Below are 12,536 nucleotides of genomic sequence, written 5' to 3'. Positions count from 1 at the left end.
GGCCTTCAGCTCATGAGAAAACCAGCTCTATTGGATTATCATGTTTATTGTATTTATGCATTTTTTGTGAAATTTTCATTTTTCTCATTCTGGCACTTTCTAAGTATAAACTTGAACTCTGATGGGCCTGAAGCCTTATGCTTTTACTTTCGTCTGTGTTACCTGTTGTGCATAAGTTGATGTTGACTGTGCAGTTAAACATAATGTATTATTGCATCAGGATTGGTAGTCTCCTATTTTGGGCATTATGGTTTTGTGCTTTTCTTAAGGTGTGACTTATGGGCCTGAAGACCTTTGAGTGGGTCAGTCTGTAAATTACCCTTGGGTATCACTAGATTAATTTCAGAGTTATAAAGTCATTTGCTTTAATAGGCCATTAAATGAGATTACGTAAAGCACACTTGTTGATATTTCCCTGTAAACTCCCAAAGGTAAAGCTCTCTGCTAGATTAATAATAAGGAAGCAGTGATAATTATGCAGGTAAATTTTGTTTAATATTGCAAATAAGTTTTAAATATATATATATATATCAAACTGGAAGATTAAAAGTTTGAATAGCAGCTTCATTGGAATTATATTTACCTCAAGCTCTGCCAAGGAGGTTATATTTTCACCCCTGTTTGTCTGTCATCCACATAACACAAAAAGTTATGGACTGATTTTGCAGAAATTTTCAGGAACTGTCGGAAGTGGACCAAAGAGGACAATGATTAATTTTTGGTGGTGGTCCGGATCAATAATCAATCAATTATCACTAATAATCAACAATTGCTGCCTTGGCAGAGGTCTGCACTCTCAAAGTGCTTTTCTAGTTTTGTTGTTTTCCTTTATAATTTTTTCTCAAACACTTGCATTTGTGACTTTTAGCCCCAGGCAGGCTGTCATCTGCCTGGGGCTCTGCACATTTTCTGTATTTCTACATAAGCAGTTATATTGTTTTTTATGTCTTTAAACATTATGTAATATTATTTTATGCACTGTCATCATTTTTCAAATATTGAGACTTTCATAATGTGAATTTGAACTCTCATGGTCCTGAAACTGTAATCTTATTGAAGGGGTGGATTGAGACCATCTTCTGGGTCTTCCGGAAGACAGTCAGGTTATTAGTTTATATTGACTGGTATCTATTTTTTTCTGTTGGAACACCATCAAAATGGAGGATGGATCAACATAGATACTTTGTAATACTGTCAGAAAATATCTCTGGGTCCGCTCCTGTTATTGACCATGTTACCTGTTGTGCAAGATTAAAATTCAGTGTTGACTGACAGTGCTATTATAAGCATTATTTATTATTGCATCAAAATTGACAAAATGACCTTTTTTGCATCTTTATTTTCTGTTTTTTGTCTGTACATTTGACAGCTTTGCTGCCTTGTTCAAATATTGAGACTTTCATCATGTGACTATAGTCTCTCATGGTCCTGAAACTGTAATCTTATTGAAGGGGTGGATTGAGACCATTTTCTGGGTCTTCTTGAAGACAGGTTATTAAGTTTATATTGATTGGTATCTATTTTTTTCTGTTGGAAGACCATCAAAATGGAGGAGGGATCAACATAGATACTTTGGAATACTGTCAGAAAATATCTCAGGGTCCGCTCCTGTTATTGACCATGTTACCTGTTGTGCATGATTAAAATTCAGTGTTGACTGACAGTGCTATTTTAAGCATTATTTATTATTGCATCAAAATTGACAAAATGACCTTTTTTTGCATCTTTATTTTCTGTTTTTTGTCTGTACATTTGACAGCTTTGCTGCCTTGTTTGGTTTTCCATACAAATGCGCTTTCTCCAGCTGGTAGTACAATACCTGAAGGCGGTATCGCCTCTCTGATCCTCTAGTTTAAGAAGAGACCTGTATGCATCACATTTTGTTCTTAAAATCACCTCGAACCTAATTCATAAGTCAAATACACCCATTATAGCACTTTTTGATTGCTAAAAAATCCTTATTTTTCTTGAAAATTCCTAAAAAAATTCCTAAAATTTCCAGAATGGCTGCCAGACACCCTGTTACTGATCAGAAAATACTGATATTTTTTTAGATTTGTGACACGTGAATTTAACTGATATGGTTCATATGTTATTATTAAATAAACAATTACATAGATACCAAAGTGAGTAACTGGAAAAACCACATGCTAGGCAACATTCTCAAGGTTTATTATCACACTGATATGTTGTATTTTTAATGTTATATTAGGAGGTGACTTAATAGGTGGACAAAAAATGTAAAGAAAAATATCACGTTTTGCTGTACGTGAATGCAAAGGTACACTGTGAGCCTACCATAGTTAACTGATTCAATACATAAAGGCATTAGGTGTGCCACATTCATTTAATTAAAACATGAAAATCATTTATTAGATTGTCATATCCATTTATTATACCACCAGCATGACGCTGGTTTTAGTACCAACCTGTCTTGTCTGCTGGCTCCGCCGTATCTGCCGCCATTTCACCATGTTCGTTTCTCCTCCTAGACTACAAGGGCCTGTGTACCCATCTCTTGGATTAAGTTCACACATAATCTCATCTTGTTCCATGTAAATTTTGGGCTCTGTCAGTGCACAGATCTAGGTGTGGCCGTTGGACCCTTGTCCAAAATTTGCAAAATTTGATGCTTCATATCTCCCAAACCGAAGGAATTATGTGAAAAGTTACTTTAGATGGCTGACCGAAAGTCATATGTGGAGATTTCAAATATGCCCTTAGATTTGACCTTTATTTCAAGATCATACAGGCCAAAATTTTCCAAAAATGGGATTTTTTTTCCAAAAATTTCCAGAAATTACACAGACCTAACCTATAATATCATGGGCAGGAGTCATACTTCGGATCTTCGTCTTTCATCTTCTTGAGTTTGGGGTCAATTGGTGCATTATCATGGGAAAAGCAGTCATTTAATGCCGAAAATGAAAACTCTTTCTAATTCTGGAACCATAAGTGCTAGAGACCTTTTGTTTCTTGCATTGGAAGTGGTTTCCTTTTTTTTTTTCGTATGGTTTACGAGTTGTGGTATATCAAAGAGTACAACATCGCAATATTTAGAACTGAAAATGAAATGTGAAATAACTATTAATAGTTACTATTGAATTTGAATAGGAAGTCATATGCTGGCAACCTAACTGTGACCTTGAAATTGACCTTTGACCTACTTTTTACCACTAATGAACTTTTCCAGCTGGTGGTACAATTGCACAATACCCTGAGGCGGTATCACCAGTGATTCTTTAGTGTCTAGGTAAATATGGTGTGAGTGTGTTTGTTTGTGATTGTATATTGTGTAAAGGGACTGTAGGTCTAGAAATACTGATTTTACCTTTTTTTTGTCAATTTAGACAACAAATTTTCCTACCTGAAAAATATCTTAGTGGGTTGCCAGTGGGAGAAGTGCATGAAGAACTAAGACCACAAAAGAAGAAACCTATGGAGAAAGTCTATAATGACTTACATTTTGCCAAAGATGGGGTATGTGAACAAATATATATGTTATAAGCCAACTTGGAAAAAAGAGATAAGTTTGAAAGATGAGAAGAGAGAGAGAGGCTTCAGTGAGATTTTATTTGAACCTAAAGGTCATTGCAAAGTGAGACATGCACTAATAATACATGCACATTAGCACATGTAGCCCTGAGCGTGTGAATGAACAGGCCATTGTGTTATGGAGCATGTCTGAATCCTCAACTTTAACCACAAGAAAAGTCTTAAATGTATAAACAGAAATTAGAATCCCAATAATTGATCTTTCAGGCCGTTGTGGCAGATGTGCTGTTCTAAAACTTATCAAGTTTCAATTATGTGTGGTGAAATATACACGTATTCACAAAGAACTCTTTGGTGTCTTATTGAGCACATTGGATGGTCAGTCATATTACATAAATTAATGCTGACATCGTCAGTCTCAACATTGTTTTCAGTGTAGACATGTTTAAGCTTGATTCTGATCCCACCTCTTCCAGATCACAGGGCAGATAGATTTACTTTACAACTCCTTGAAGGTTCAGGACACTGACATATTGAAAAGGTGCTTTGTGAGAGGCCAGATACAACACTTGTTAGAGAAGTTCTTTCCACACCTGGCTGTACAGCCATTTGGATCCACAATGTGTGGACTGTCCAGTGCCTACAGCTCTGACCTGGACCTATATTTGGTTGACCTTAAAAACGGAAGTGGTGATGATGTAAGTGTAATGTGCAGTATTTAATTCTTGGATTGCTAATTAGACCAGACTGTAATTCTAGTGAAAATATTTTTCCTTGTTTGTTATTGATTTGGTTCATTTTGATATTGGTTGTCTTGAAAAAAAAAATTTACTGTGATGTATCTTTGGCATTTTGAGAAAATCCAGGATGGATGTCATTTTCCATAACATTTTTGGCTTTCAACCACAAGATTTTTTTTCTCAAAATGCTCAAGGACATACACTAAATTGTTACCCACTAGATATGTATAATAGGAGTTATAGGGATTCAAAAACCCCACTTTAAAAAACTCAACTATAAGGGACCATTCCCACAGAAATTTGGATCGATATATCTTCCTGGGGAGTCTTACTAAATTGCTGTCAACTTGATCAACTTAAATGTCTGTCAAGCCTAGTAAAGCTGTTTGGGGGTAATTAGTACCACCAGCGTTACCCTGACGGTACTCATGGTTTTAGTCCCGACCCGTCTCGTACGGCTCTGTGAGCTCCGCCAGCTCCGTGTGCTCTGCCGGCTCCGTTGGCTCCGCAGGGTGTCGTGGAATACAAGTCGCCATTACTGCTTCTCCTCCTAGACCGCAAGGACCTGTGTCCCCATCTCTTGGATTTAGGTCACATATAATCTCAACTTGAATCCCCTGGTATTTTTGTCTCAGTCGGTGCTTTGGCCTGGGTGTGACACTCGTTTGAAACGCACCCTTGTCAAAATTTTGGAAAATTCAATGCTAAATATCTCCCAAACCGAAGGAATTATGGGAAAAATTACTACAGAAGTCTGTCCGAAAGCCATATGTGGAGATTCCAAATATACCCTGAGATTTGACTTTTGATCTTTATTTCAAGGTCAAATGGGCCAAAATTTTCTAAAAATGGGACTTTTCTGCAAAAAAATATTTGTTTGTACCAATTTTCAGAAACTACACAGACCTAAGCTCTCATGTTATGGTGAGGGGTTACAGTCAGGGACTCCTTTCATCTTTGAGAGTTTGGGGTCAATCGGTGCATTTTCATGGGAGAAGCATGAACTGCACTTTGCAATTTTTCTGATCTTTATATCTCCAAATCTGGCAAAGATACGATCACTTTTACTATTGAACTTGAATAGGAAGTCATATACTTGCAAATCTAACTATGACCCTGAAATTGACCTTTGACCTAATTTTCACCTTGAACTGAACTTTGCAAATTTTGTATCCTTTATATCTGGAAAACTGGCAGAGATATGCCCAAAGTTACTATAGTTGTCTGCATATATATATATATATATGCTTATGTCCATATGTCCAAAGTTACTGTTGAACTTGAATAGGAAGTCATATACTGGCAATCTAACTATGACCTTGAAATTGAGCTTTGACCTACTTTTTATGATGAACTGCACCTTGCATGTTTACCCCTCCAAAATTGACAAAGAAATTCCGATGGTTACCATTGAACTTGAATAGGAAGTCATATACTGTGACCTTGAAATTGACCTTTGACCTACTTTTTCACCAAGAACTGAACTTGCATATTTTCTCGCCCCTCATATCTTCAAAACTAGCAGAGATATGCCCATAGTGTTGCCCCAAGGTTTCTTTTTTTGTCAGCATACTACAGATTCAACAATGATAACACATTTCAAGGAAAACCAATAGGTCTATTGTCAAGAAAATCACAGGAGTGATCAATGTTAGGAAAATACAGGTTAATTCCAAAATCTGCATGATTGGACCATTTTTAGTTAATTGTACCACCAGCGTTAGCGCTGGCGGTACACATGGTTTTAGTCCCGTCCGGATCGTTCCGCCGGCTCCGCCGGACGGCTACCGTTACCGCTTCTCCTCCTAGACAGTAAGGGCCCCCGTACCCATCTCTTGGATTTAGGTCACCTATAATCTCAACTCGTTCCACATAAAATTTGGGCTTTGTCGGTATTGGGGTCTAGGTGTGGCACTCATTGCAATGCACCCTTGTCTAAAAATGGCAAAATTAAATGCTAATTATCTACCCTACGGAAGGAATTATGGGAAAAATTTCTACAGACGGCTTTCCAAAAGTCTTATGTGTAGATTTCAAATATGCCATTGGATTTGACCTTTGACCTTTATTTCAAGGTCAAACGGGCCAAAATTTTCAAAAAAATGAATTTTTTTACGAAAAAAAAATTATTTGCCCTGTTATTCAGACACCACACAGACTTAACCAATAATATTATTGGAAAGTGTTACCCTTCAGGTCATCCTTCATCTCCGTGAATTTGGGGTCAATCAGTGCATTTTCACCGGAGTAGCGGCCATAAGATGGCGAAACTGAAAACTGTCTCTAATTCGGGAACTGTTAATGCTAGAGACCCATTCTTTTTTGCATTTTGTAGAGCATGTAAAGCCCAACACTGGAGGTGGTCTCCGTTTTTTGTATTCCGTACGGTTTTCAAGTTATGCTGTATCAGAAAGTACATATTGGTGGTGAAAGCAAAATGTGCAGTACGGTAAAGGATAATAAATTTTGAACTCTGGAAAAATAAAACATAAGGCTTGGCAAAGCAGACAACTTGTGGTCAAAAATGACATTATTTCATCAAATTTGAACTTCTGGAACTTCAGAGCACCTCCCATTTCAAGAATTTTGAAATGACCTTTTCTTTATTTTGATTAATTTTTTCTGTAGGAAATTTATGGCACATTATGGTAACTGCAAAATTATATCATTTAGTCCCTTATATCTCCAAAACTGGCAGAGATAGGTCCATAGTTACTATTGAAGTTGAATAGGAAGTCATATACTGGCAATCTTACTGTGACCTTGAAATTGACCTTTGACCTACTTTTCACCATGAACTGAACTTTGCAAATTTTGCTTCCCTTTTATCTCCAAAACTGGCAGAGATAGGTCCATAGTTACTATTGAAGTTGAATAGGAAGTCATATACTGGCAATCTAAATGTGACCTTGAAATTGACCTTTGACCTACTTTTCACCATGAACTGAACTTTGCAAATTTTGGTTCCCTTTTATCTCCAAAACTGGCAGAGATAGGTCCATAATTACTATTGAACTTGAATAGGAAGTCATATACTGGCAATCTTACTGTGACCTTGAAATTGACCTTTGACCTACTTTTCATCACATGAACTTTGCAAATTTTGCTTCCCTTTTATCTCCAAAACTGGCAGAGATAGGTCCATAGTTACTATTGAAGTTGAATAGGAAGTCATATACTGGCAATCTTACTGTGACCTTGAAATTGACCTACTTTTCACCATGAACTGAACTTTGCAAATTTTGCTTCCCTTTTATCTCCAAAACTGGCAGAGATAGGTCCATAGTTACTGTTGTATTGAATAGGAAGTCATACTGGCAATCTGAATGTGACCTTGAAATTGACCTTTGACCTACTTTTCACCATGAACTGAACTTTGCAAATTTTGCTTCCCTTTCATCTCCAAATTTACGCTGTATCAAAAAGTACATATTGGTGGTGAAAGCAAAATGTGCAGTACGGTAATGGATAATTAATTTTGAACTCCAGAAAAATAAAACATAAGGCTTGGCAAAGCAGGCAACTTGTGGTCAAAAATGACATTATTTCATCAAATTAGAACATCTGGAACTTCAGAGCACCTCCCATTTCAAGAATTTTGAAATGACCTTTTCTTTATTTTGATTAATTTTTTCTGTAGGAAATTTATGGCACATTATGGTAACTGCAAAATTATATCATTTAGTCCCTTATATCTCCAAAACTGGCAGAGATAGGTCCATAGTTACTATTGAAGTTGAATAGAAAGTCATATACTGACCTTTTTTTTTAATTATATTTTTTTGTATATTTTGAGAACTCCTGTTGATTGCATTTTATAGAGCTTGTCAAGCACAAGACTGGTGATGGTGTCCCTTTTTGGAGGGGGGGGGGTCCATACGAATGCGCTTACTCCAGCTGGTGGTACAATATCCGGAGGCGGTATCGCCTCTCTGATCCTCTAGTTTCTTTCTCTTTTAACTCCAAACCTGGCAGAGATAGGTCCATAGTTACTATTGAACTTAAATAGGAAGTCATATACTGGCAATTTACTGTGACCTTGAAATTGACCTTTGACCTACCTTACGATGAACTTAAATTTGATTGTACCATTTTTAGTTATATGTATTTTTTGCATATTTTGAAAATTCTTGTTGATTGCATTTTTACAGCTTGTCAAGCACAAGACTGGTGGCTGTGTCCCTTATTTTGTATATGTGGGGGTCTATACAAATGCGCTTGCTCCAGCTGGTGGTACAATATTCGGAGGCGGTATCGCCTCTCTGATCCTCTAGTTATGTTTTTTTTTATTTTTACATATTTTGAGAACTTTTGTTGATTGCATTTAAAGAGCTTGTTAAGCACAAGACTGTTATCTAGTTATCTTTACCCTCTAGCTGATTCGGTAGATGTTACAGATATTTAAGCTGGTTAGTTGACAGCAATTTAGTGAGACTCCCCAGGGAGTTGGATCGATCCAGATGGATTGATCTAAGCATGGGAACCCAGTCTTAGGATATTACTGGTGCCTTAACCATAATGCAAATAAGCATAATTATACCGTAATGTAACTAATTAAAACACTTAAGTTAAGGTATGTGTATGACTGACATTACACTAAACAGGTCATATATGCTCTTGCCCTAAGTAGCCACAAGGCCACCATACATGTATTTATTTACGTCTTTATTATTTTCATTAGGCCTGCATTGCAGCTATGAAAAATTTAGATGCTCTGAAAAATTAAACAGTAGTCCTGTTAAATATAAGTCCCTTAGCTCCTATCTTGATCTCTTTCTGCAGAAAAGAATGATTCTGGCTTCCAAAGTGATTCAGAAATAATTTGCAAATATTGATTGATTAATTGATGTGATTGCAGCTGTCATCAACCGTCTTACCCCAAAATAGGGCCTTGATCGACATGCCTTCTGAATTAGCCATAATTGGAAAACTTTTGCCAGCATGGTCCTCACACCTTAAGGTATGTATGACAATTATATTTTTCAGCCAGATGTTTTCAGACTTGAAGGCTTCACAATTTTACTCCTGCAAATCACTGTTAATATGGAATAGGGTAATGTTCCATGAATTTGAATGGCTCTAAAATTTCGAACGATCTTAAAATTGGCCTTCTGGAGTTTTTTTATGGACCATGAACTTCGTGTGGAATAGGGTAATGTTCCATGAATTTTGAAAGGCTTATAAATTTCAAATGATCTTAAAATCGGCTGTCTGGAGTTTTTTATGGACCATGAATTTCGACCAACAAGCAATTTTGCATTATCTTGTGAATTTCTCACACCTTAAAATCCGCCATCAGGCGTTTTTTTCAACTAATTAAGATCTAACAGTCACCAGTGTTGCCCTAGCATACCTTTACCTGAGTACTACGTGTGCGGTGCAAGGTGCAAGATAAGGATCAGTGCAGTTACATTAGGATGCTAAACATCATCATCACCATCCATTAAAATAACAGGAGAATCAATTAAGAGTTGCGCTGTCGAGCTATTATTTCTTTACTGGAGTACTTGGTGTGAGATACTGATCAGTAGTTTTGCTGAGGCGCACAATAGCATTGTCAACAGTAGGGACTTCAGCAAAAGAACAAAAGAAGCAATGTAAGAGCTGCAATAAAGATTACCATTTTTTCTTTCTTGTCTTGCTCAGATCGTCCACGATCTCCCATTGACGATCTTTCATTAATGAACAAATATGAAAATGGCCTTTCTGTCTTGCTGGGATTGCTAACAAATATGAAAATTGCCTTTTTGGTTTCATCTAGATTACCTTTCACTCGCGTGTTTGTTTGGTTTAAATGACAAAACGTATACACTTTTCAAATGTGCACATTGGCGCAACTATGTGCCAGGAAATCACTTGTGTTGTCAGACAGCTGCAGGTCAAGATTTGGTTGCCTGAGCGATTGTAAACAACAATCAGTGGTCATCTTGGTCGCAGCGCACAATGGTGAGAGGCCGTAATACACAGTTTGGCTGCCATGGTTGAGGCTACATGTGCTCCCTATATACCGATTTGCAGTATTAGTAACCTCCCTGCATGGTGGAGAGAGGCCATAATGCCGAGGCCAGCATCTGCGGTGAAGGCTACGTATTCGTTGAAGACACCGCCCGGAGCATGGCGAGGTGAAGATGCTGTTACGTCCTATATTGAGTTCTTTAGTAACAAAAAAATAAAGCATAAACATAAATACGAATGAAAACAAACACCTCAAATTAAAATGATAATATTTTACTAATTGAACTAAAACCTAACTTAACATACAATAACATTGAACTAAATAACTTAACTAATATGGGCTTTATAATGTTCAAACAAAGTTAGTGTTCACAGGATAAGAGAATCATTCCACGCACTTCCATTTCATTGTCATTGTTCATTTGTGTAGGCCTACGTACCTTCCTTGCATTGTTCGTAATAGTCAGTGCTTTTTCTCAACGTTACTTATCTTTTGTCAATCATAGTTCCCTCTCTGTTTTCCGTCAACTTGTGTACTGATGCATGTACAATCACTCGTTTTTTTCAGCTTCCATATTTTCCATCAACTTGTATACTAGTGCACGTACAGTCACTCACTTTCCTTTACCTCCATGTATAGTACTATACATCCACGATCAGTTAAGACGTAGTCCATCTATCCTAGCTCCTTGCTCTCCATGCCTACATGTCTCTCTTCTCCTTCCTATCTCAGTGGGTGTGTCCAAAAACCTCCACATCCGGGCTCCTTTATTTTTGTCCACAGTTGTCACCAAAGGTGACCATGAGTTATACTCGCTATAGTTATAATGCCCATTGATAGGATACAATTGACAGGAGTACTAGTGCAACGTAACAATGCACTCGCGCGTAAAGCTCTACCCGACTTCAACGGTAAAGGCAACGAACCTGATCGCAGAAGACACTTATCGCCGATGAAGACTACCTGTACGTGCGCCATAGACAAAGATCGGCTTCCACACTGAAGGTTATCTGGCCAGGGTAGAAGCTAATTGCTGGTTGTCTCTCCCTCTGTCCACTCCCATTTTGAGCGCCAGGATCATTTTCGAGAAACAACACTACGGTAGTTTCTGATGGCCAGCAATGCTTTTGAAAAACAACACTACTGATAACGATGCTGATTTGTGTTCCTAGCCAACAGTACTGCTCGTTATCTTGGGTTGGATAGTTTAGGGAAGGTTATGTTGAACGGATTTGGGCAGTTTTCGTTATGCCCCAGTGTGTTGCGGTGGGATTCACAAAAAAAAAAAAAAAATGCAGTAAAGGATTTGGCATTTGTTGATGATTTTCTTACTTAGTCATTTACAGTCTTACGTGACTTTCTTACTAACTTACTGACAATAGATGTGATGAGACTATGGCTCTATTCCCATAGATTTAAGATCGATCTATCCCCGCGGGGAGTCTCACTAGATTACATTCAGATAATCCGACTTAAATGTCCGTCCCGCCTACTACAAGCTGTAAGGGGGTAATTAACTTTCGTGTCCGCCCGGCTGACCGCTGTTTAGCGTGAACCCCCAGGGAGTTAGGTCTATCTAAAGTAGGTCGATCTAATCTATGGAAATGGGGTGTATGGTTGCCTCATGTGGTTTAGATCACATCAAAAGCTGACAGTCTTTCAAATTAACTGTTATCAGTTGACAAGCTTCTTATTGCAAATTAAATGCCTGGTACTTGACCAAGAGCTCATTAACAATTAAACTTGTTAATTACACAACACCACACTTCCCATGCCAGGTAGTAACAGGTAACTCAACCTGTCAGATTCTAGGTAGACTAATATTTTTTCAATATATCTCTTTTATTTTATGAGGTTATGTCATTGGTATTTTAAAATGACATTTAAAATTGATATTTAAACAAATGAGTTTAAACATGGCTGCAAATGTACATGACAAAGATAGCTCCCAGGGTGTCTTGAAGCATGCACATGCCCAGGCATTACTTCGGTGGTTGAGGAATAACTCAAAAAAGAGTGATAATATGAAAGAAATAAAAGAATGGGAACAGTTGTAATAAAATGGTTTGTAATCCTAATTTGTAATGCGAAATAAAGTGTTGTTTGTTTTGAGAATGTATTTATTTGTTTTTAAAGGGTATTTCAACTGAAATATTTAATAATATTATTATAAAACATTTATAATTAATTTTGAAACCCAAGTATTGCAATTTAAGCAAAAATTTTTGCAAAACATAATGCCAAAAACCATGGACTTTATATCGAATGATTAAAATACACTCAAGTTATTCAACTGCAGTATACATAATGGTAGCTAGTGGGGGTAACCGTAATTAAATGCCAGT

At 37.2% G+C, this 12,536-nt stretch overlaps 1 protein-coding gene across 4 annotated transcripts in view; it reads left to right on the top strand.

Moving 5' to 3' along the window:
• Positions 1 to 12,536, top strand: part of LOC106160217 (poly(A) RNA polymerase, mitochondrial-like) — a 51,451-nt gene that overhangs the window by 15,804 nt on the left and 23,111 nt on the right. For 3 of the 4 annotated variants that reach the window (XR_015335365.1, XM_087016689.1, XM_087016691.1), the window contains exons 4-6: positions 3,351 to 3,480; positions 3,972 to 4,193; positions 9,094 to 9,195. Coding sequence is in view for 3 of the 4 variants with exons in the window: in XM_087016689.1 (XP_086872815.1) it covers positions 3,351 to 3,480; positions 3,972 to 4,193; positions 9,094 to 9,195 (454 nt within the window). In the remaining variant the exon portion in view is untranslated. The remainder of the gene's footprint in view (positions 1 to 3,350; positions 3,481 to 3,971; positions 4,194 to 9,093; positions 9,196 to 12,536) is intronic. The other variant, XM_087016690.1, reaches the window with a different exon arrangement.

Source organism: Lingula anatina, chromosome 7, assembly GCF_051362555.1.
Source record: "Lingula anatina isolate TDL-2025a chromosome 7, LinAna3.0, whole genome shotgun sequence".
NCBI lineage: Eukaryota > Metazoa > Brachiopoda > Lingulata > Lingulida > Lingulidae > Lingula > Lingula anatina.
This window is presented reverse-complemented; position numbering and strand designations above follow the sequence as displayed.